This window comes from Coccinella septempunctata, chromosome 5, assembly GCF_907165205.1.
Source record: "Coccinella septempunctata chromosome 5, icCocSept1.1, whole genome shotgun sequence".
Lineage (NCBI taxonomy): Eukaryota > Metazoa > Arthropoda > Insecta > Coleoptera > Coccinellidae > Coccinella > Coccinella septempunctata.
The window spans coordinates 19,783,373-19,805,425 of NC_058193.1; the positions used below are offsets into that span (position 1 = coordinate 19,783,373).

At 34.7% G+C, this 22,053-nt stretch overlaps 3 protein-coding genes across 5 annotated transcripts in view; 2 read left to right on the forward strand and 1 right to left on the reverse strand.

Moving 5' to 3' along the window:
- The window catches only part of LOC123313096, a 79,890-nt gene extending 75,475 nt beyond the window's left edge, over positions 1-4,415 (forward strand). For all 3 annotated transcript variants that reach the window (XM_044897811.1, XM_044897809.1, XM_044897810.1), the window contains exons 9-11: positions 304-351; positions 2,182-2,394; positions 4,162-4,415. In XM_044897811.1, the coding sequence (XP_044753746.1) occupies positions 304-351; positions 2,182-2,394; positions 4,162-4,292 (392 nt within the window). In that variant the 3' untranslated portion in view covers positions 4,293-4,415. The remainder of the gene's footprint in view (positions 1-303; positions 352-2,181; positions 2,395-4,161) is intronic.
- A 7,055-nt stretch (positions 4,416-11,470) lies between these two features.
- LOC123313885 (general transcription factor 3C polypeptide 5) lies at positions 11,471-13,499 on the forward strand. The gene has a single exon (XM_044898979.1). It carries the CDS (start codon positions 11,751-11,753, stop codon positions 13,413-13,415), a length of 1,665 nt encoding a protein of 554 aa, XP_044754914.1. The 5' UTR covers positions 11,471-11,750; the 3' UTR covers positions 13,416-13,499.
- Positions 13,500-14,136: 637 nt separating this feature from the next.
- Positions 14,137-22,053, reverse strand: part of LOC123312926 (girdin) — a 31,214-nt gene continuing 23,297 nt past the window's right edge. Inside the window, exons 4-5 of the mRNA XM_044897515.1 lie at positions 16,970-18,212; positions 14,137-15,317 (exon numbers count right to left, since the gene is read on the reverse strand). Of these exons, the coding sequence (XP_044753450.1) occupies positions 15,094-15,317; positions 16,970-18,212 (1,467 nt within the window). The 3' untranslated portion in view covers positions 14,137-15,093. The remainder of the gene's footprint in view (positions 15,318-16,969; positions 18,213-22,053) is intronic.

Here is a 22,053-nt window from a genome sequence, read left to right on the forward strand (position 1 = left end):
CCAAGTATTAAATCACTTATCAGCATTTCAGTATTTTGAAAATTGTTAATTTCTCTTCTTTCACATAAGATTCGGTGAAATCCTGAATTTTTCTTCCATTTAATGTGTCTTGTTTCGTTCAAAACCTTCCCGAGAGAACATAAAAAATAAGTTATAAAGTCAATGTAGAGTTAACTTTCATTAAAATTGAGATTTTCAGAATGTGCGTTAATTTTTTTGCGCAGTGTATGTAGTTCCTGGAATAAATGATCAGTTCGCCATCATTATCCATATTATTATTTTTATTATTATTCCTATTTCCAGAAAAATATACTCCTCAAGAGAAGATACCCAACTGGCCAGCTGAGAAGGGTAAGTTTTTCAAAGACCTCTGTTCATTAAACATTCAGTTCAACAACAGTTTATTCTAGCCTAGCTCGATTGTTTGCATATCTTCCAAAAACGCCAAAATCTGAAGATACTCTTATACAAACGATTATGAGTGCGAACATAATCAAATTGGACATGGCGCATTTTCTGGCTTGTTCCTCTTGCTCCTCCTCGGGATCTCTTTGAGTGCTAGGCCCTGCTACTTCAGTATCTGCAATTTTTCATGCTTATCATACAGAGTGATGTGAAACAGTTTTGTTTAACTAAAATTTTGATTCTTCCTGAAGATGACTTATGTCAGGATGATCAATTTTCGTTTCAAAATTTAATAAAACTACATTTTTAGTGGTGCATTAACTAGAAAAATACTCGTCGTTCAGGAGACTATGACAGACCTTACTTTCTGTCCATAGATAAACATTCTTTTTCTGCCTAAACGTGGACCAACACCTTTTTCCCGAATTGAAAATACACTGCTTATCAATTGATAAAGATCACTGACTTTCCATCAATTATTTCCGATATATTCATTCAAAGCTGGTATGTTTCGATCTGTATGCTCAGCTTGTTTCAGAAAAAATGAAAGAATGGAGAGTTTGATAGAAATAAATTTTCAGTTGAAAATATGAGACATACTAAGTTTGAATATCAGAGAAAAAAATATTAAATGAAGGGAACATTGAAAGTCTCGGTCTCAAGCCTTCTACTGTATGAGACATCGTTTCGATGAGACTATTTATGAATATTTGGGTGATCCTGTATATTTCCAATTTATCACAGATATGTAGAGTTTCAATAGCCCTACAACTTTTATATAAAAACCCCTGTATTCCTGTGTACTTTGTAATAATCTAAACGTTCTGGTAATTTTTCCTAACTCTGTATATCAAGTTATGCACAATCTTCAACTCATCGCTCTCCTGACGTCTGTTTCGGAAGAATAGGTTCTTGAGTCATTTCTCTCCTATTTAATTGTTTATGTCTTGCAGCGCCCTCGGCGGTAGTCAAAATGTTAATGGTGTCATACTCTGTCCATGATCTTAAACTGATACATGGCATGGCAAATAAATAACAAAGTAACAAATATGTTACGTGGATAACATGGCACTTACAAATTGCGGATATAATTCGGATACAGCACAACAACATCCCGAATATCGTATCAGACACGTAATGGTTACAGAAAAATAACACATAACAAAGTTTCCTATTAGATCTCCAAAAAAAAAAACATAGCAGATATGTTACTGGTCACCTGGGCTTCGCTTTCAACCAAGTTGCCAACCTGGTTGAAAACCATGTTGGCCGTTTTACAGTTTCAAATCTGAGGCTCTAAAACGATAGATTCGAACTATGTTTGCATATTCCAACAGTTCTTCCTTATTTTCTACCTGTTGCTAACATGTTTCAGATGGACGCCGACCAGGGCGTCTTCCATTTTCACTCCGCTTTGCATGTTGCATGCTGAAACAGTTTCATTTCACTCCTTGTGTTGCTCGTCGGTTATGGATTTTGATTGGGCAATTACTTCGTATACATAATGTATTCCACAATTCGACGAATGGGCTCTTGCATTCTGTTCCCGCTCTTAATTTCCTTTTTTCGTGTATTTAAGTCGATCAAGTTCAAAGAGCTTCCTAATTCTCCTCCGTCTGAAACGAATTTCAAAAAGCATTAAGTCTTAGAGCTTCAAGTTATGCTTGTTTCAGATGAATTTACACGAACGATTACCGTTATTTTAGTATAGTGAAAATTATTATGTCAGCTGCTCTCATTTCTCCTTTCACAATTCCACTCACAATTAATTTACAGAAAATCCGGAGCATATACAAATAAAAATGGCTCATGAACTCAAACATTCCAAAGAAGCCCACACAGAGGAACATAAGGATATAAAGATAAAAATTGTGGAAACGCCTGCAGAAAATAAAAAGGATGTGTATCCTGATGTGGTAGCTTATAAAATGGACGGGAATGACGGAGTTGCTCAGACTCCTGGAGGTGCTGTTCTTTCTCTCACATTTGGTAAGAATCAAATATTAGGGAGTATAAATAAGTTCGCGCGGTTTTGATAATAGAAGTCGTTATCGTTACTTGTTTATTATACCTCTGTTTCATCTGGCAACACCGTCATTTTGAAGTGTCGTCATTAGGCTTTCTTTCTCAGTATCTGTCATTTCGCTGAGATTTGAATAAACATATATTGTCCATTCAAGAATTATTGACATTTCAATAGGGATATATAAATAACCAAGAAAATTATTTGAAAAGAAGCAATATTCAAATTCAGGGTAAATAAATGAGCATTAAAAGTGTTCCCAATTTGTTAGATTAAATTAAAAACATAAACAGCGATACTACAAAATTCAAATTATTTTCGGTCAGTGCATAGATTGGCTTATAATAGTTCTACCTTTTTACATATAACTACTTAGATCACTGATTATTCTCAATACGAACCAGAATTCCGCAACACAAAATGTTAACTTAAGGCCTTTACCAATTTGAATTCGAATCTCCATAGCCACCCGAGATATCAATAATTCTTGAATGGACTATAGTCGCAGTGCTCTGAAAATGTCAATTTTTCTACGGAATGATGTGTTTTTGCGAGGAGTTCCCCTTTAATATGAAGAAAAAGGCTGCAGAAAGTCATCGTATTTTAGTGGAGGTTCATGGTGAACATGCTCAAGCTAGACGAACGTGTAATGAGTAAATTTGATTCAGAAGACAAATAACGAGTTCAAGGATGAAGAATTCTAATTCTAAGGCAAGGCTAGCTGAAGATCCATCACAAACGCAAGAAGAAGTAGCAAAGAGAGAAGATCATGCTCTTTATTTGGTGGGACAAGCTGGGTTTGGTGTACTATGAGCGGAAAGATATCAAAACGAAAACGAGACATTCTTATAATCTGCTTCTCTGATATATTTCTCAATCGATCTCGAAATAGCAAACCAGTTTAATAACCCCGAAATCGTCCATTGAGAAGACACCTATTTACACAATCTCCCATTTATGCTCGATTGTCAGAGACAACCGACTCAAATAATGTCAACTTCCACAACGAACTTTATTGGTGTTGCCTATACTCCATTCACTTTTATGAAAGCACTCGGTTGGGGTTGGCCATGAAAGTTTGACACATTCCATACTGAAGTTCATTTGAATATTTTAAGACATACCAAACGGTTAGAAAAAGTTTAAAATAATTTTATTAATGATCATATTTTCATTAATTTCAAATGATTTCAGAACATGTTCAAAATGATGCGATCTTGGACTTCGACTCATCCATCAATTCTTTTGATTGTATCCAAAGTTTCTGCATCGCTATTCATGCAAGCATTTCGTTTGCGTTCCATAATAACTTCTGGAGTAGTAAGAGGTTTCTGGTAAACTGTCTCTTTAAATGTACCCATAAAAAAAATCGGAAGATATTGAATTTGGCTAATTTTGCTATTATCGAATAATGCGCCATCATGCTGAAACCCTATGCGTCTTTCTTCAAGCGTTAGATCTTCAAGCAGGATTGATAACTGGTGATTTAAAAAGTCTTGATACCTTTGAAAATTAAGCTTGCCATCAAAAAAATAATGCCCAATTAGTTTGTCACCAATAATTCCACACCAAACGTTTACAGAGCAAGGTCTCTCTCATTTTTTTATTCGTGATTACTTTCTTGACTGAAGTTTACACACTATTTTACGTGGACATGTATTACTTATGTGAACCTAAGCGGGATGCCTTCATTCGCATCAAATTTCTATAAACATTGCTTCTTATGTTTTCAGGCCTAATGATAACTTGCATAATGGCTGTGATGATTGCTTGCCGACTGAGGATAGTGAAAAGGCGAACGAGAAAAAGTGGAAAAAGTTATGCTCATGACGCTGACTACTTGGTCAATGGGATGTATTTGTGAATCATACGCAGAGCTCTTTTAAAAAAATGTTAAGTTTTCATCATTGGCTTTACTTTTTGATACTGAGCCTTGAAACTTTGATAGATAAGAAAGATGAAACATAATAAAGTTTAAAAAACAATGCATAGGTACTTCGGAATGTTCGAAATGAATTTCATTTTTGGTAGGGGAGAGTTCCTTTGAATTGGACAGCCCATGAACCTGACGCTACAGTTTTCTACTACACCTGATAGTAATTTACAATCATTTACGTAAATTCCATTTTCGCAAAATCGATCGACAACTCTTGGAAAATGGCTGACCCTGTGGCTCGCGCCTTGTTGTGAAAATGGGATTTCCGTAAACGATTGTAAATTACTATGGGGTGTAGTAGAAAACTGTAGCGTCCGGTTCAGGCTGTCCTCTCCCCTACTTTATATCTATGGATCTGAAATATTAAATAGTACACTTCTTGATAAAGGAATATGTTATGTTCATATAGTTTTCTCAAATACAAGTGCAGAAGGCACCCTGATACCTACTCAAGATTGGAAAACCCTCCGTATAAAATATGGGCCTTTTGGACTGCTGCGCGCCGAAATGGAACAAAAAGGCAGCAGTAAATATGTTTATTTCACAATTATCGTTTTTGAAATGTATGTTGAGCGGCAATGGTGTAGGGGAATTTGAGGATGGAGACAAGAATTCCCGAATGTCTATTGGATTAGAGTGGCATTCGACACTGCGAAATTGACCAATAATTACTACTGATAGTAATCAGTAGCTTTCGTTCGACAATTCATCTCATGTTATGCGACAATGACATAGCCAAGACATTTGAGAATCGGGCTCGGCGTATTCTAGCAAAGAGTATCAAGTTGATACTCTTTGATTCTAGCAAAGTTTGCCATACCGGATGGTTGCCGGATTGATTGATTAGACCGCAGAAATAGAGAAAATCTTAATATATGATGTTATATTTACAATTGAGATTAGTTTTCAGTTATTATTAGTCAAGTATAGGTAATTGAATTGAATTTTTGCTACACAGACCAATGTACCCTCAAGCTTTCAGTTTTTCTTCTGCTGGATACTGATTTCGATCATTTCCTTCTGTATATTGAAATTTACATGAAATATTCAAAATATCCGAAGTTTCATCTTCATTACCTGTCGGCTTCCTAAATTTTTTTCCAATGGAACCTAATATAGAGAATGCCTAATTAGATCACTCCTAATTGGAAATTATATATTTTGTATGTTCAATCACTAAATTTTCTAATTTTAATAAATATAGAATCAACCTTTTATATACAAGTATTACTTTTTTCCTGTCATTAAAAATGGGAAATCGCATTGTAATATTTTCATGAAATTGTTTTCTTATGTTTTATAAAACATCGAAATAAATAAATCATTAGTTGTATCTCCGTTATTTTATTTGTCCCTTATAGCTGTTAGGGTATATAACTAGGAAATATAGTGCATTCGTAACTGTCACACCAATTAAGGTCCTTTCCAGTGCATTTGTGCTGAGCAGACTAAACTTTGCAAGTGTCGTGTGGAATCCTAGGCAAAAAAATATTATTAATCGCCTTGAGAGTATTCAAAACAGATTTATAAGATTTCTTGCTTTCAAAACGAAATTTGTCATACCTGATGGAGACTATGTTTTGGCGCGCGAGCATTTCGGAATGCTATCATTGTCGAGAATACATCTCGACATATATGCTGTTTACCGAGGCACTGTTTGCATTTAAGATCTTGAACAATAAACTTCAGAGCCCAGAGATTCTTGGTGGCTTGTGCTTCAATGTTCCCCAGAGGTCTCTCAGGTCCTGTGAGCTTTTTATGGTACCCTTTAGGTACACATACACGGCTCAGCACTCGCCTCTATGTCGGATATCTCGGACCAGCAACATGTTTAGTGATCAAGTTGATTATTTTTTTATGTCTCTTGAGCAGGTCCGAAAGATTTTAAAAATGAATTGTACGTAATTGCCATTTTTGGTATATTCTGGGTTTCTCGCTTTTTTTTTGTTGATTTTATTTTTTTTTTTGTTGATTTTTGTCAGTTGTACTCATGATCATTAGTTAAGTTAGTAATCTTGTATCGAATTGATCTATGTACTTACTTATAATTTCTGTAATTTTGTTCGTTTTATCTGAGGGTACATTAGTGGGTTTTTGTACCTGTTTGCATCCACTTGTGAATAAATAAATAAATTTAAAAAAATAGCTGGAGTGAAAAGGTTTTACACCGTGAAGTAGGTACCTATGTGTAGGTTAACTTTTATAGATTATCCTTCTTCATTGAGTCAATGATTCTTGTTTATAATATAACATAAACACAGTAACCCGTATACAGTGACTCTGACAAGAGAGTTTATAAAGGTGTCTCCTCGGATATCTCGAGTGCCAGCTATTCTTTAGAGGGGAAAATAGCAAACCTACCCTGGTGGCTTCGAATCGAATCGAACAAGGTTCCTTGGTGACAACCAGTGAAAGTCAAAATCACAGTTCACAAATTTTTTTCGTTTGGTCGCAATAAGGAAAAGCGCAATACAATAATGGGTGTTACGTTACGGCTTCGTTCGTCAGCCAGAACCAAACGCCTTTAACGGGCAATGAAGTCGGGGCTCAGATTCAAAACTACGGGATGGCAGGTTGGACGGAAACAGATTACGGCATTGGGAAGAGGTCCTCTACTCTTTTTTCTGCTTCCAATAGGTTTGCACGCCAGGCAGAAATCGTACTTCCAGCGAAAAGAAACACAATTGTTAACCACTCTGGTTTCTGCTTCCAACGGGTTTGCACTCCAGCCAGAAAATCATACTCCCAGAAGTTATAGAACTGAAGAAAGGGTTATTCTAGATTAAAAGGCTCACTTGTTGTTCACCACTCTAGTTTCTGGTTCCAAGGGTTTGCACGCCAGCGAGAAAATCATACCAGACGAGGTAGAATTAGGTAGGATAAGGGGTTGAAACAAAGATTCCCAAGTAAAAGTACGGAGAGATGTCTTACTTCTGGACTCGGTATACGGGAGTTATCGCCAGTGGTTTCTCTGGCAGTACAAAAAACTTTTTACCGCGTTTCCTGTCGAATTTCTAACGTGAACTACCGGGTAGCATTTAGAACACTCCCTGTTCGTCTATGAACACTCCGATGCCATTGCGGCAAGGTCGCATTACGGCCTCCTAACTTCTAGTAGGCTACGGTTTCACGAATACCGTTGTAAATGATGAAGAATATGAGTCATTTGCTATCAAGTCTTATCAAATGAGTCCATGAAGCCGGCCAAACTTCAGCATGATTTGGGAGCGAAACAGATTGGTTGCAAAAAGTGGCAAACCTCATACCATTGCTGAGAAACTCATATAACCGGCCGCTAAAATCATGGTTTCTGTTATGTTGGTAGAAAAAGCTGCATTATCCTTTATCGGATAATACAGTAGCAAAAAGAATTGATGACATGTAATATGTCCTCACCTTGAATATGATACAGCCTGTGTCATCCTACAAATATTCCGAAGGGATGTTTCCAGCAGCATCCTAAGAATGTCCTAGGGACTTCTCAGAGATGGTTCTATTGTCCCATCTATAGGTAGGTTTCTAGAATGTCTTGCATATGTTTTTGTGTTATTAGGGATTACGCTTTGCAATTAGATGAGAGTAGGTACTGGAATCTGCAATAATGCGTATTTGCTTGCCTTTGTCCGTTACGAACATGACAAAAGTATTCAAGAAGATGTTCTATTCTGTCAACATCTCCATACGAATACTATAGAGGTGAACCAATATTTGAACCACTTTTTGTTGTCTCATGAAATTTCGTGAGATAATTGTGTGGCAGTAAGTATAAACGGCGAACGTGCAATGACAGGTAGGTACGCAAAAATGACTTCAAGGTCGAGTCAAAGCGATGAACCCTTCGATTATTTGGCATCATTGTTGCCTCCATAGAGAAGCTTTAGCTGTCAGATAAATTAAAAATGCTTTGGTAGAAATTATACATGTGGTGAATTTTATAAAAACTAGACCTTCAAATTATCGCATTTTGCGTGTGATATGTGAAAACATGGGAAAAACTCATATACTCAGCTGGAAATTGTTATGTTTTTTTCCGCATCATGCGGAAAAAAACCGACAGTGTCAAGGAGTATGCTGATCATGATTTCGAATGGCTTTCCATGGAAGCTTATTTAGCTGATATCTTTAGCTCTTTGAATGTACTAAATTTGAGCTTGCAAGGAATACATGACATGAATATCTTTGTTGCTGAGAAAAAAAATCGGAGCAATGTTGAAAAAACTTATTTATTTATGAACGAAACGGGCTCTTGAAGGTAATTTTAATCATTTTACTACTCTATCGCCATTTCATTTCATTTCTGCTATCAACTGACTTTGCTGCAGAAGGAAAGTCAGTATAAGTAATCACTGAGCACCTTCGAGCTTTGAAGTTGTCATTTCGAGATTATTTTCCAAAATCAGACAATGGTGAAAATTGGATTATGTACCCATTTGGTGTAGATGTGTTACAGACATCACAGTTGATTGAAATAATAAGTTGTGATTGAACTCTTCGAACGGTAGCCCTAGCTTTGGTTTTTTCGGCTGCTGAATATTATTGTTGCCCCGTTTGGGTTAATAGTGCTCATGGTGCGAAATAGAGTGCTCAAATAGAGTTCCTGGTTTTGATCTTACCTATTATTCAATTGGGACATATTAATGTAAATTTGGATAATAAAATTGTAAGAAAGTTTCTTTGTTTTAATTATGTTGAGGGTCTTCTGATTACAGTAAGGTGGCGCTAAGGGTAGGGGGTCGTCCCTACTAAAAAGAGGTTGGGAAACCCTGAAGAAGAGGAATACCATCCTAACATCATCTTCCTTTTCGAAACCTGGTTCAAGTAGTCTGCCTATATTATGCTTAGACAAGATAGACCTACCATATTTAGGTGTTGCCTCACTTGTCGGCAGAGGTCTGTGGTTTGTTGAAATTAGTCTCAAAATACTTCTTCCAAATGGAGTCAATATTCATGGATTGAAAGTGGATTATGCACATCTATTGCCTACCAGAACACCTACTTCACATGAATTTACGCTAAATTTAACTAATCTCTCTTCCTCATACCTTGATAGTTGAGATATTAAGGCTCAGCAACCCCAGATAAACCGAGCGCACCAGATGTTACCCACTGTATCCCAGATATTGGAATTGACTCCTTCTGGGAGGATCTTATTCCAGGTAACAGAGATCACTGGCCAACGATTACCAGGATTTCGAGTCTTAGATTAACTGTATTTTCCCAGAATCATTGTTCAACCTCTAAATACAACCTTAGGAAGGCTAATTCGCTAATGGGAATTGATCGCTCAAGAAATTGAATTTCGAAACATTCAGGGTCTTAATGATATCCAGGAGATCATTATGTTTTTGGCTGATCATTCTATTCCTGTTAGAAGGTGTTATGAGATTTCTGTAAAAACCTTAACATAATGGACAGCAGAATTCTCTGGAGAAATATCAGAATGTTTCATTCCAGCATCTCCCCATAGTCCCCATGCTCCGAAAGGCTTGCCTCACCATCTTGTGGCAGAGAAATCCTCTTGAGAATCTGTCCATCTCCTCAGCTAGTTATCCACGATACTGATAAGTGGCCCTCGCCGGCCTCGCCCTCTAGGCACATGTAATATATGATCATAGACTTATAAATAACATGGACTCCGCATGTGAGAGAGAAGTCGGTTGGTTGAATAAGATGGAGAGTTTGTGGGCAAGCTGTCAAAAGGTTAAAGAACACAAGTTTATCTTAGAACATAGAATATCAGGAAGGAGCTTTTTCGAATAAATGTGACGGGAATTGTGCGACGGAAACGGCCATATTGGTCTTCCAAATTGTGATTTGAAAAGTGGCAGACTTGGAAGTCGAATGATTCTGTTATCTGTGGCCAAATGAACAAAGTGATGTTTTAACTTAATTTTGGTAATTTGAATTCTTGAAATTTGCTGGAAATAAGGATTTCGGATATTTTACCGTGAATAATTTATAGGTAGAAGATTTTTTAAGCTGAATACAGGTATTAATTATGAGTTTCTGAATTTCATGACATAACAAGGTTATCCCATGACAATAACACTCCATGGGCGTAGGTGATGTTAAGTCATAGACCTTAATACCATTAAGTATATAGCCAAGCAGTGTTAGGTGGGGTGAATTTCCGCTTTGATTATCAATTTCAACGAGCGTGAAAAAGCTTCAGACTTTACGTCAGTGCTTTCCTCATTTTTCCTAATTTTTTTGATTAATCAGAATCAACTGACTATATTGAAGTTAGTTTTTTAGAAACTTTATTGTCCTACGCCACTGTTGAAACGGAAATATATGTCGGCCATATTTCTCCTCTATTCCGGTCAAATTGAAATGAGCAATATGCTCCTTCCTGTTATTCTATATTCTAAGAAGTTTATGCGAAAATTTTCTTCAATAAATTTTAAACAAGCTTCCGAGAAGACACACAGAAATTCCATAGCATTCCTTCGAAATCAATTATGTCAAAAAATATGTGAGTTTTAGTCAAAAATAGATGTAATGAGAATAATAATCACAGATTACGGAGAATCTCTGTAATCTGTGATAATAATCAACGTATCAACACCTTGTGGGCAAAGTCTGCGAAAATTGTAAAAATTTTCCATAATAAATGTTCAACAAGCTTCCGAGAAGGCAAACAGGAATTCCTTAACATTCCTTCGAAATGGAAAATATAAAAATTATGTGAGTTTCATTCAAGAATAAATATAATGTGAATAATACTCAACGTATGAACACCTTGTGGGCAACGTCTGCGTTAATATCCATCATATGATTTTGACATTGCCCACACGGAATCAGTTCATCTCTTTCTTGTTCGATCAAAACGCATAAGCCCTTCTCTCTCTAATGCATACAACCCCTCGATCTACTGAAAAGTCACGTGACAGTGAGTCCATGTATTATAAGTCTATGTATATGATGTAATATATCCCGTGGACGATCTTCTACCTATAAATTGATATCAATTGATGACCCCGCTGCCAAGCACAATGAAAGAAGAAGAAGAAGATATATCTATGTCTATAGATCTAACCAAAGATTAAACCAAAGGGTAACCAAAGAGTAACAAAGAGTTGATTAAACCAAAAAGTACATTTTCTAAGATTAACCTCTTCGATCTAACCTTTAATTTTGTGAGTTTTTGTATTGTTATATTTGTGTTCTGTGTTGTTTATTTAGCTGAATATTGGTTTATTTTGCTGAGTCCAGACCCCAGTATTTCCATTGATTATTGTTGGGGCCTTGAGCTTTCTAGGAAGAAACCATTGAAATGGAAGAATTGTTCATGGCACATTGTGATTCGGATTAATTTTTTAATATAATAATTTGAATAAAGCCAATCAGAAATCGACATTATTAAAGAAGTCTAAAATTATCACCATGTCCGACGAAGAAAATTCTGAAAAATCATTCAGAACCCTTGAGTCCCTGAAACAAGTAGAACAGGAGAAACCCACAGAAAAAAATACGTTTTTTTCTAGTTTAATAGATGAAGACTGTGATGAAAGCTGTATCCATATAATAAAACAAAGACTAGTACGTATTCAATATCCTGGTATAGTTAAAAATTTGGAAAAGGCTGTTGAGACTCTGGGCGGCTTGGAAGGAATATCAAAAGCTGTAGCAAGGAATAAATTAGAGCTCAACTTCCATCCCAAAAATAAATATAATAAAGGCGTTTTAGCAGATACAAACACGAATAGTGGATTGTTGGTTAAAGTAAAGAAACAACAACGAGGTAATGAAGCTCCAATTTGGACTTACGAAATTGTTGGAGCTACTGTTAAGAACTTTGTTTTCAGTAAATTTATTGACTTCCAGTATTTGCCATTAGTTGCTGAATATCCTGAAACACGTGAGTCTAGGGTGAATTATATTTATGATTCTATTCTCCCCAATAAAATACCAGATATCCATTCTATTCTCAAGAGTGAAAGAATGTTCATGCCTCTGTTTCTTCCCCCTTTTGGATTTGCTCGCTCAGACATCCAAAAAAAAATAAATCCAGTAGTCAAACAACCAAATGATATAGATTTCAAAGTTCTGCAAAAGAAAAAGGAGAAGCTTTCTGTGTTTGCTAAACCTAAACAGCCTTCTATATTCCATAAATTTCATGAACCGGAAATACCAGAGAAACCTACAGATTTCATTTCACAGTTGGTTAGTAGGAGGAACTACCATGAGTATCTCTTAAAATTAGAAAAATTATTCCATGAAAGACCCATATGGACAAAGAATGGTTTGAGATTTAATTCTCATTTATCAAATGATCTCCTCAAGGTTCTACTGCCAGCAGTAGCCTATTATGAACTCAGTGGTCCCTGGAGATGCACCTGGATTAGATTTGGTTATGACCCTCGTAAAGATCCAGAGTCTAAAAAATATCAGAATCTAGACTATAGAATTCCCTATTCAGTAAGGACAAACTTGAAAATAGGTTCTAACAGACTATCTCAGCCTAAAGGTTTGCCTACAAGTTTAGATAAATTGGATAAAAACAAAGGTAAATCTAGAAGATATGTTTATGATGAAAATAGCTATAAGTTGCGACCTAATGTTTTACCCACAGCCCGCCAAGTGTTCTATCAGTACTGTGATATCCTTCTCCCTGAAGTTCAGATCATGCTTTCCAGGTTACCTCCTGTTTCAGCAAATGCTCAATGTGACCCAAAAAATGGATGGTTCCCATCAAGCTTTGTTGAACAGTGTCGTGAAATTGTAACTAAATATATCGATCAACAAGCGGGTAATGTTCTACGGAAACAAAGAGAATTGATACCGCCAAATCCTATCGAAGATCTTTTTAATAGAACCCAAAAACTAGTTGAACAAAAAACTTCTGAAATGAAAGCAGAAGCTGGGCCTTCAACAAGCGATGATAATTTTGATGTTTTCACAATATATGATTCTGATAGTGATGAAAGTACAGGTTGTGAGAAGTTTTATCAAGAAAATGACCTTTATGACTTGGTTGATGAATTAGATGATCCTCTTCTCTATAGAGATGAACAATTGGCTGAAATTAATCAAATATTGAGAACGTGAAGAAGAAAGTAATCAAGGATATTGAGATCCTTGATTTCCCTAACTTATCAACGAAGATATGGATGAAACAAGATTCCAGAGAATTTGAAATTTTCATTATTGGGCATTTATCTGCCAATTTTGATGTGAAATTGGTTCAATTTCTCTAAGTGAAAAAATCTACAATCAGAAATTTGCAGTTTCTAAAATATTGATGTATATATTCAGGTTTTATAATAAATTGTTTGAGACCAAATTGTTTTAAACCAAAAATCATTGGAAGAAAGTCCATTTTTTTTTTGATAATTGGACTTAAGGCTTGAAGTTATTCATGTTTCAGTAGAGCACCATTAGTAGATTTGCTTTCGTAATTTCATGTGGAAAAACAATTTTCTGGACAAACATTGACATTCAAACAGTGCAGAATTTTATGAGGAATCAATTTTCATAGCAAAATACCCATTTGAAAAACAAAAGTGTCACTTCTGGTGAAACTAAAATAATTTTTTCGTTATGTTTTTTCAATACTTCTTTGAGATTGCATTTCACAAGAGTAAAGTATGTGGTAGATTACATATAATGAAGCCACACGGGATGGTAGAAAATGTTGTGTATTGTTTACAATTATTCCAGCAGGCATCCGGGCTTTAGTTGAAATAAAGGAAGGGTTGATTAAATAGAAAAATATTCCCTCAAGTGTTGAAAGACTAAGATATTTTTAAGGAAAGCAAGATCAAATACCTTTTTCAACTGTAAAATATTTATTCTATATTTAATATGACACTTCTCATGAAGAATAAAGTTATTACATACTCGTAACAAAATCACTTAATATAAGTCATTCTTTGGAACCAGACTGATAAATACTCAAAAACTTACAATTAAAAAATGGAAACAAGTAACATTTCAACTCTCAACTAAATACACAACAAGTATTAATCAAAATTGTTCATTTCTAAAAGTTTGAAGTTTTTCTATGTAATTTTTACTAAGTGTGAATACTTGAAGAGCCAAAAATAAATAAAAATATAATCAAGATTTCAAAAGAAATATTGGTTCGGGATTTAGTGTTGTTAGTCGAACCAAAACATATATTTCCAAAGCAACTGAAAACAATTTATAATACATTTTTCCTCTCAAAGGGTTATTTATCGGATAATCAAGAATGAAACAAGATGCCAAATATGAGATTATTATTAGGAAAATATATATTTTCATATAAATTAAGATGAACATTAATAATGATAATCACTATCATATGACCCATTGTAACTTTGATACCAGTGACACCTCACTTATAAAACGATATTCTCACTTTGAATATCCAACATTAAAAATATATACAACTATAACATTGGTAAGTACACATATAGTCTATCTATATCATTTAGTTTTCATTTCAAGGTACTCTTATGGAAATTCTAGATTTTTATAATATATTCAGAGTGTACCAAAACTAGTTATCATACTAAAAGGTGACTTCATTTCACTGAAGTTCAATGATAAATTACGATATAAACAGAATAAAGTAAAATAATTCCAATAAAATGAATGCTATTACTGAACTGAAACAGACCTAATAATATAAATAGTATACGAATCTCATTTGAAAAACGTTTATAGAAAATTTTTTTGTGATAGAAATTAATGAAGGACTAGAGTGGCCAAGATATGTAATTCATAGAATATTTAACTTTGCCTAAAGTGAGTTATTAGTGCTGCATTGTGCAAATAAGTGATTTTGCTGTTCAAGCCGTTGCACATTCGCTATAAGATATGAATTCTCTACATACAATTCTTTGACTAGTAAATCGGTTTTCATTAGCTTTTCAGACAGTTCTTTGCATGTCCTCATATAGCGTTCGACCTCTTCTTGAGATTGCTTGAGCATGTAATGAAACTCTTGTTGTTCATATCTGTTTTCTGAAAAAAAAAGTAGCTTTTTGTCATACAATTGGTCACATTATAAAATCAATCCAAATTATGGAAGCCACTATACAAAACATAGGCTAAATACACAAGTGGCTTTCATAATTCGAATCTATTAAAACTATCACATCCTCAATGAAAATGTATTAATAGAACGATTTTTTTAGCGCAGTACAAAAATTAATTCGACAAACAAATACAGGACGTGCAAGTGATCCCTGGCAAAATTTCCCCTAGTGATTCTAAAGCTGCTTTTGGAACCAATTCGCTGGCAGAAGTGCACGAGAGTTGGAACTAAATTTACCGTTCATAATAAACTTCGGACAAAATGAGCAAATGAATTAAATATGTAACTGATCAAAACATAAGCATTAGCATGATCCATAGCCGACACGAAATTACTTGCCGAAGTGATAGTTTGCAACTCGCAAGAAATTTTGCGACATCGAATTCCGTGCTAGACTTGAATTTCATCATGAATTGTCATAACAGAGAACGCCATCTGCTTAGCTTTCGTGCACTTCGACCTGCGAATTGGTTACTGAAGCAGCTTTAAGGTAATTTGAATTATGTTTGAATCTGGTAACCAAAGAATTGTTACTCTTTGCTGGTAACTGTTGTACGTAATGAAATAAACAACGACAATGAATGATTACATCTTGGAGATGAATATCAGAGAATATGTGTAGCAAGCTGAATTCGTTATTATTAACGAAAAAGAAATTGAGAGGAGAATATTCAATATTTATCACCAACGAAATTGCAGTAATTCATTTATTGTAAAGGGTTTTTCAACAAGAACTTTGTTTTTCACTATGGCCCCACCGGAACTACATGAAAGTTTTGACATTTGGTTTTTGACATATCTATGGTAGAAACTTGGGCAATTGTTACAATGAATTCCATTTCACTCAAAAATCGTTTCAAAATAATAAAAATTCACTATGAAAATGGAGGATCTGTAAAAGTTTTACAGATCGGTCAACATAATCGAGAGATGTTAACAACTAAATGTTGGCCTATTGTTGAAGATATGGATATCACAAATATGTGGTTTCAACAAGACGGTGCCACAAGTCACACATCTACCGAAACAATGGATTTATTGCAAACCAAATTTCCTGATCGCATAATTTCACGAAATTCAGCCATTAAAGGGCTAGCTGGATCATGCCATTTAACACCGCTGGATTATTTTTTATCGGGTTATGTTAAAGACTATACGGAGTTAATCGAATCGATGGCAGCCTTAAAACTCAAAATTCGTGAAGTTCTTAACGATATGGACCCCCCATTTTGTCGAAAAGTGATTAATAACTTTGATGAAAGAACCGACATCTGTAACCGTGGTCGTGGTGGACATTCATAAGATATCATTTTCCATTCATAATTGCCAAACCTTTCTTTTCTGAATAAATAAAAATTTGAATCATTGTCATCCGAATTTATTGTTTTATTTGGATTTATGAAACAAAGTTCTTGTTGAAAAACCCTATATTATAAATCCTACTTCGTTCACCAAACAGAATGGAAAAAAGTGAGTTTTTTAATATTTGAACCTATAATTTCTCTTCGAATGAATTTTCTATTCTACTATCGATTTCTACACTTTTATTTTAATTTCCTAGAAAATTCGAAAATCTTACCTCTCGATTTTGACTCAATAAGCATACGTTGCTTCCTCACAGCCAGAATTAAACTTCTACATCTTTGCTCCAAAAACAACTTCCTGTCGGCCAAATTGTGTATCATGTTCAACAGAGTGGGTATATTATTTTCTTTCGACGTTGAATCTGAATTAGTTCCTTTGGGGCTCAGAGCATGACTTTTCTTATACTGATAAGCGTCCCTTTCGTGCTTCCTCGTCCTCTTGGGCCTACAGGGTGCACTTCTTTTCAGAGTTGGACTGGAACTTGTTGAAGGGAACATAGAGGTATGGATATCATCTGATGCATTCGGCCAACTCATAGCCTGTTTTTCACTTTCACCATTGTTTCCACTGTCAGGTGTATCCTGTCCTTCATATCTGTAAGCGGAATTATATCCGACACCTTTATAACCGAAGGAATGATCAGAATTCTTCCATTCTTCTGGTATACAATCTTCAGGTAAAAAACTAGTATGTTCCACTACCGCTGATGATAACTGCATCATTTTTTCCGCTGTGATAGTATACTCATTCAAGTTATCGATTTGTACACATGCATCGGATGTCTTCTTATTTTCCTTCTCTATAGCTAATTCGGTCAGCTTATTTTTCAAAAATTCAATTTCTTCATCTTTATTCACCAAAGCGCTCTCCATTTCCGTTTTAAAATTCTCATACTCCTCCTCTAAATCTGTGAACTGTTGTTCTAAATTGTAACTTTCAACGATAGTGGGCAATTTTGAATCCAGGGGAGCAAACTGTTCTTCATATTCCCTCATTTTCTTGAACACGTCGGCGAATTTTTCATTACTTTGCGCTTGCTCCAGCTCAAAAATCTGCCTTTCCTCATCTAGTTTGTTGGCCCAATAGTCTTCACATTTTTCATATTCGTTTCTCAATAAATCTATACAATTCTCTAATTCAGTACATTTGTTCGTCAGTTCTTTATTTTGCTCTTCGAGATTCTTATTTTCAGTCTCTAATTTCGTTGTATCATCATTATCAGTTTCTGTGGTAGCATCAGCAAACAATTTTGCTTTGCTTTCGAGCTCATAAATTTTAGTACCAAGGATATCATCCTGTACTATCATTCTACTGATTTTCTCAATCATAAGGTTGAAATCACTTTCTTTATTAATGAGTTTCTGGAATTCTTTCTTTATTTCACTGATTATATTTTCCAAGCACTTAACCCGCTTCTTCAACTCAGAAACATTATTCACATTAGTCCAGACAGTTTCCTGTAATGAATAGATCAAAATTAGAAGAATATAATGGGAAAACAGTTTTTAAATGAATATAAGTTCCAATAAAAAAAACCGATTCATGATGAACCGATGATTTTATTCTCAATTAGGTTATTTTCCTCAATACCGAAAACAGTCCACATTAAAAGCTTCCTTACATCCAAACATGCAATAATAAAAACAATAATATATTTACTTTATACTAAAAAGTCCATGGCAAGACACAAAATTTACTCAAATGGTGCCTCATCACTAAAAACTACTGTAAAAATAAATACAATTTTTATTTATCTTTTAGACTTTGACGGAAATTTATATATAACTGATGTCTATTATAACTGAGTGTCTGATGTAAGAAATGAGGTATTAATTTTAACGCAAACATAATTAAACCTAAAAGATCTAAGAAAAATTTTCATATGAAAAAAAAAATAATCAGTACGTGAAAAAAAAATTCATCTACATCATTATGTTCTATTTGATGTAGGGAATTTTTCTGGTAGGTTTAAAATTTTACACGTTTAATAGTGGTTGCATATAAATGATATATATCAACAGGATACTCGAGTAATATGCAGAAAATTTCAAGAAAATTTGAGTTTTTTCGTACAATCCACAAATGAATAATGCAGGTCTTTCGCTTTCCATCTGAACAGCACATGATATCACATCGTGAACTACGAGCATTAAATTTCCACATCTTCGAGGGTTATTTTTCATTCATGTAAGTTTAAGGTTGGCATAATTCAGAGGGTGTTTATCTTTTCTTTCGAAACTATTTCTGAATTTCGCGTTTTTTCGTTTCACTGGAAAAAACTGAAAAATGATTTCGCTGTAGGTAGATATTATTTGGGGAATTTCAGAATCTGAATTTTTTTCCGTAAAGTAACAAAAAACTCGGTGGTAATTCACTGAAACGCCCTTCACAGCACCATTTTTCGCACTTGTTCAAATTTATAACCAGAGCGGTCACCCATCTAGGTCCCGAACTCGCTGAACACTGCTAGTTCCCGAAAAAATCCAATTCTACATAAATACAGATCGGATCGAGTTGAAAACTTGGCACTGAAATGACGTTTTGAAAGTTATTGCAAATTTTTGTCGTCATCTGGCGAATAGTTTCCGAAATAGTCAAAATACGTCCCTGTACAATTGAAAACTTATCAGGCACCTAAAGAACGAAGAAATCATACACCATATTTATGTATCAAACAAAGGAAGACCGAGTCTACCGAGAAGTATCCATAGATGATGAAATAAAAATGAGTGCTGTGATAGGCCAACCCAACGAATATTAAAAAAACTCTGGCCCGAAGATCTTTTGCAACAGCACTAATTGCTGACTGACAATATAAGTGTCTATGCCAACGGGCATATCACTTTCCAAGTTCAGATCGATTCAGTTAATTTACTTATGAAGTAGATTGTAAAACGTACATGAAAAAAACTTTTCCTTTTTAAATTCAAAATGTTGCATTTCTTTTCCCATATTTCCAAAACTTATGAGATGGGGGCACCAATTTAAAGGGCCGAAAATGAGTTCTTATGTATAGCTGGAAAATAAAACGAGATAAAGGGATGCGGTTTCGGCTGTTAACCAAATATGGCATCCATTTTAACAGATCTGCCATTCCATCCCATCGAGTTTTGCCCACCCACAGTGGGTTTGGCGATTAAACTTAATAAAAACTATACCTTCAATATGATAGTATTTTTCAATAGCTATACAAATGTGCTATCGGAAAAACTATCGATCATGGACAAGGAAAGTTATTACGGAAAAACAATTCTTCCAAGATAAATGGCAAATTCGAGGAATGTTTAAAATTAAATGACTAAGAGACAATTTCTCAATTTTTTTTCAACATCTACTTTTCCAGAAAACAGACAATTTTTCTTGGAAAATATGGTTAGAAAACGTTTCCGTAAGTTTCCGAATGCTCAATCAATTCTGAATTCGCCCATAGCCCATAGCTGCGCTACATACTAATAATTTGAGAATGTTTAAGAAAGAGCCAAGGTCGATTGTTAATCATTATTTCTAGTGAAAATCCCTTTTTTTTTTTCTTGTGCTAAATTTGTTTGTTCTTATATTTGTATGAGACTGTTTTTCATTTCATATAGTTGTATTTGTGTTGTCAAATTATGTTGGTGCTCGAATTTTTCTTTTTTGTATAATTTTGTAAAAAGGATCTTTGATATAATCATTGGTCCGTTGACATTAAATAAATAAATAAATGAATAAATAAATAAATAAATGTATATAAATACAATGTTAGTTTCCAAATTATTTCAAGCAATTCCATTCAAACGCTCCCTGAGGAAATTTGAATTCAAATTTCGGAAAACTTCATTTAACCATAGACAACATGGATAAATTTTCCGCATTTGGATTTTCCTTGGGTTGAATTCGAAACTATCAATCATTATACATTTTTGCATTCCCAAATTTGAATAAGTTGAGCATTCAGAATACAAAATTTTCCGACAATATTGTGGAAGAGAAATCTTGCCGTTTTCTGAGTAAATGAGAAAAATTGCTGCTAATATCAATTTAATTCCGGAATATTTTTTCAGCAATACCTAACTTTTCATACTAATATTCGATAATTTTTCTGAGAGAAATATTTGGATGAATATGAAAAATACTTCGGTTTTTAATTTTAAATAAGTCACAAAATCCAGTGACCGGCTAACGTGAAAAACTCTGTACATTTCACTGGTAAAATTTGACCACTTCAATACAGAAAATAGGTAGGTACTTGATTCTCGATTCTTTATTCAACATCTACATTACGCTGTAGCATTTTGAACTTCTATCAATAATAGCGGAATGTTTTTTCGTGTCTCGCGATCGGTCTTAAGTACGGAAAAATTCAAGATACCTACAAATGAGTTTAGAAAGAAAAGTAAAATGAAATCATAATATGTTCTATGGTAAGTGGCGTAAAACTCTTAAAAGAAAGAGCAACCTTGAAAAAAGTGCATTATGCTCCAAATTATCTGAAAACCTGTTCGCGAATCCATGTTTATGAGAGGTTTCTGTCATGAAATTGAACACCAATGAGCTGTTAAAATTATTCCACACAAAAATTGTCCAAGATTTTTTAGTCGGCAGAATATTCGTTAGGTGGATTAGAAACATCACACAGAAGTTTTTGATACCTACGTACTGATTCAATGGTACACATCTTTAAATTATTCACAATCAAACTAGCATACGACCTACTCAAAAAAAAATTCCGGTCAGCACACCATGCGGACATTGCCAAAACGCAAACTAGACAGACAGACGGCTTTACCTTCAAAAAGAGCACATCATAATCCGCATTCCTGCAATCGCACCACACTAAATATAACGCCAACATGTATATCCGCGGACAACAAAGTCTGAAATGAATCGCGTACAAACAGAAATAACATAGCTTTTGAAAATTTCCGACCGATCACGACGGGTAGGTTATCATTAAAATCACCTACCCACAAGCTTTGCCTTTTTAGGTACAAGACAAGCGTTGTTGCCCTCGGCTCTGTCGGTTCTAACACGTAAAATCTCAATGTCTAAGGAATGGGTGTTGATTTGTCGTGATTGAATAACGAATTGGGTTACACTTCGAATTTTAAATCCTTCTGCTAAATAACACCATTGAAGAAAATCTCTGGAAAGGAATCAAAACTGATTATCTGATGAGAAATTAGTTGGCGTTCCTACAAATCAACATCCGGATGATACATTATTAATAACTCAAACAACGAAATATCTCTTCTGAAGAAGGTGTAAGATGACTGAACTTTGAATGGAAAACACTGCAAAACCGGAAAAAAAAAACTTCAG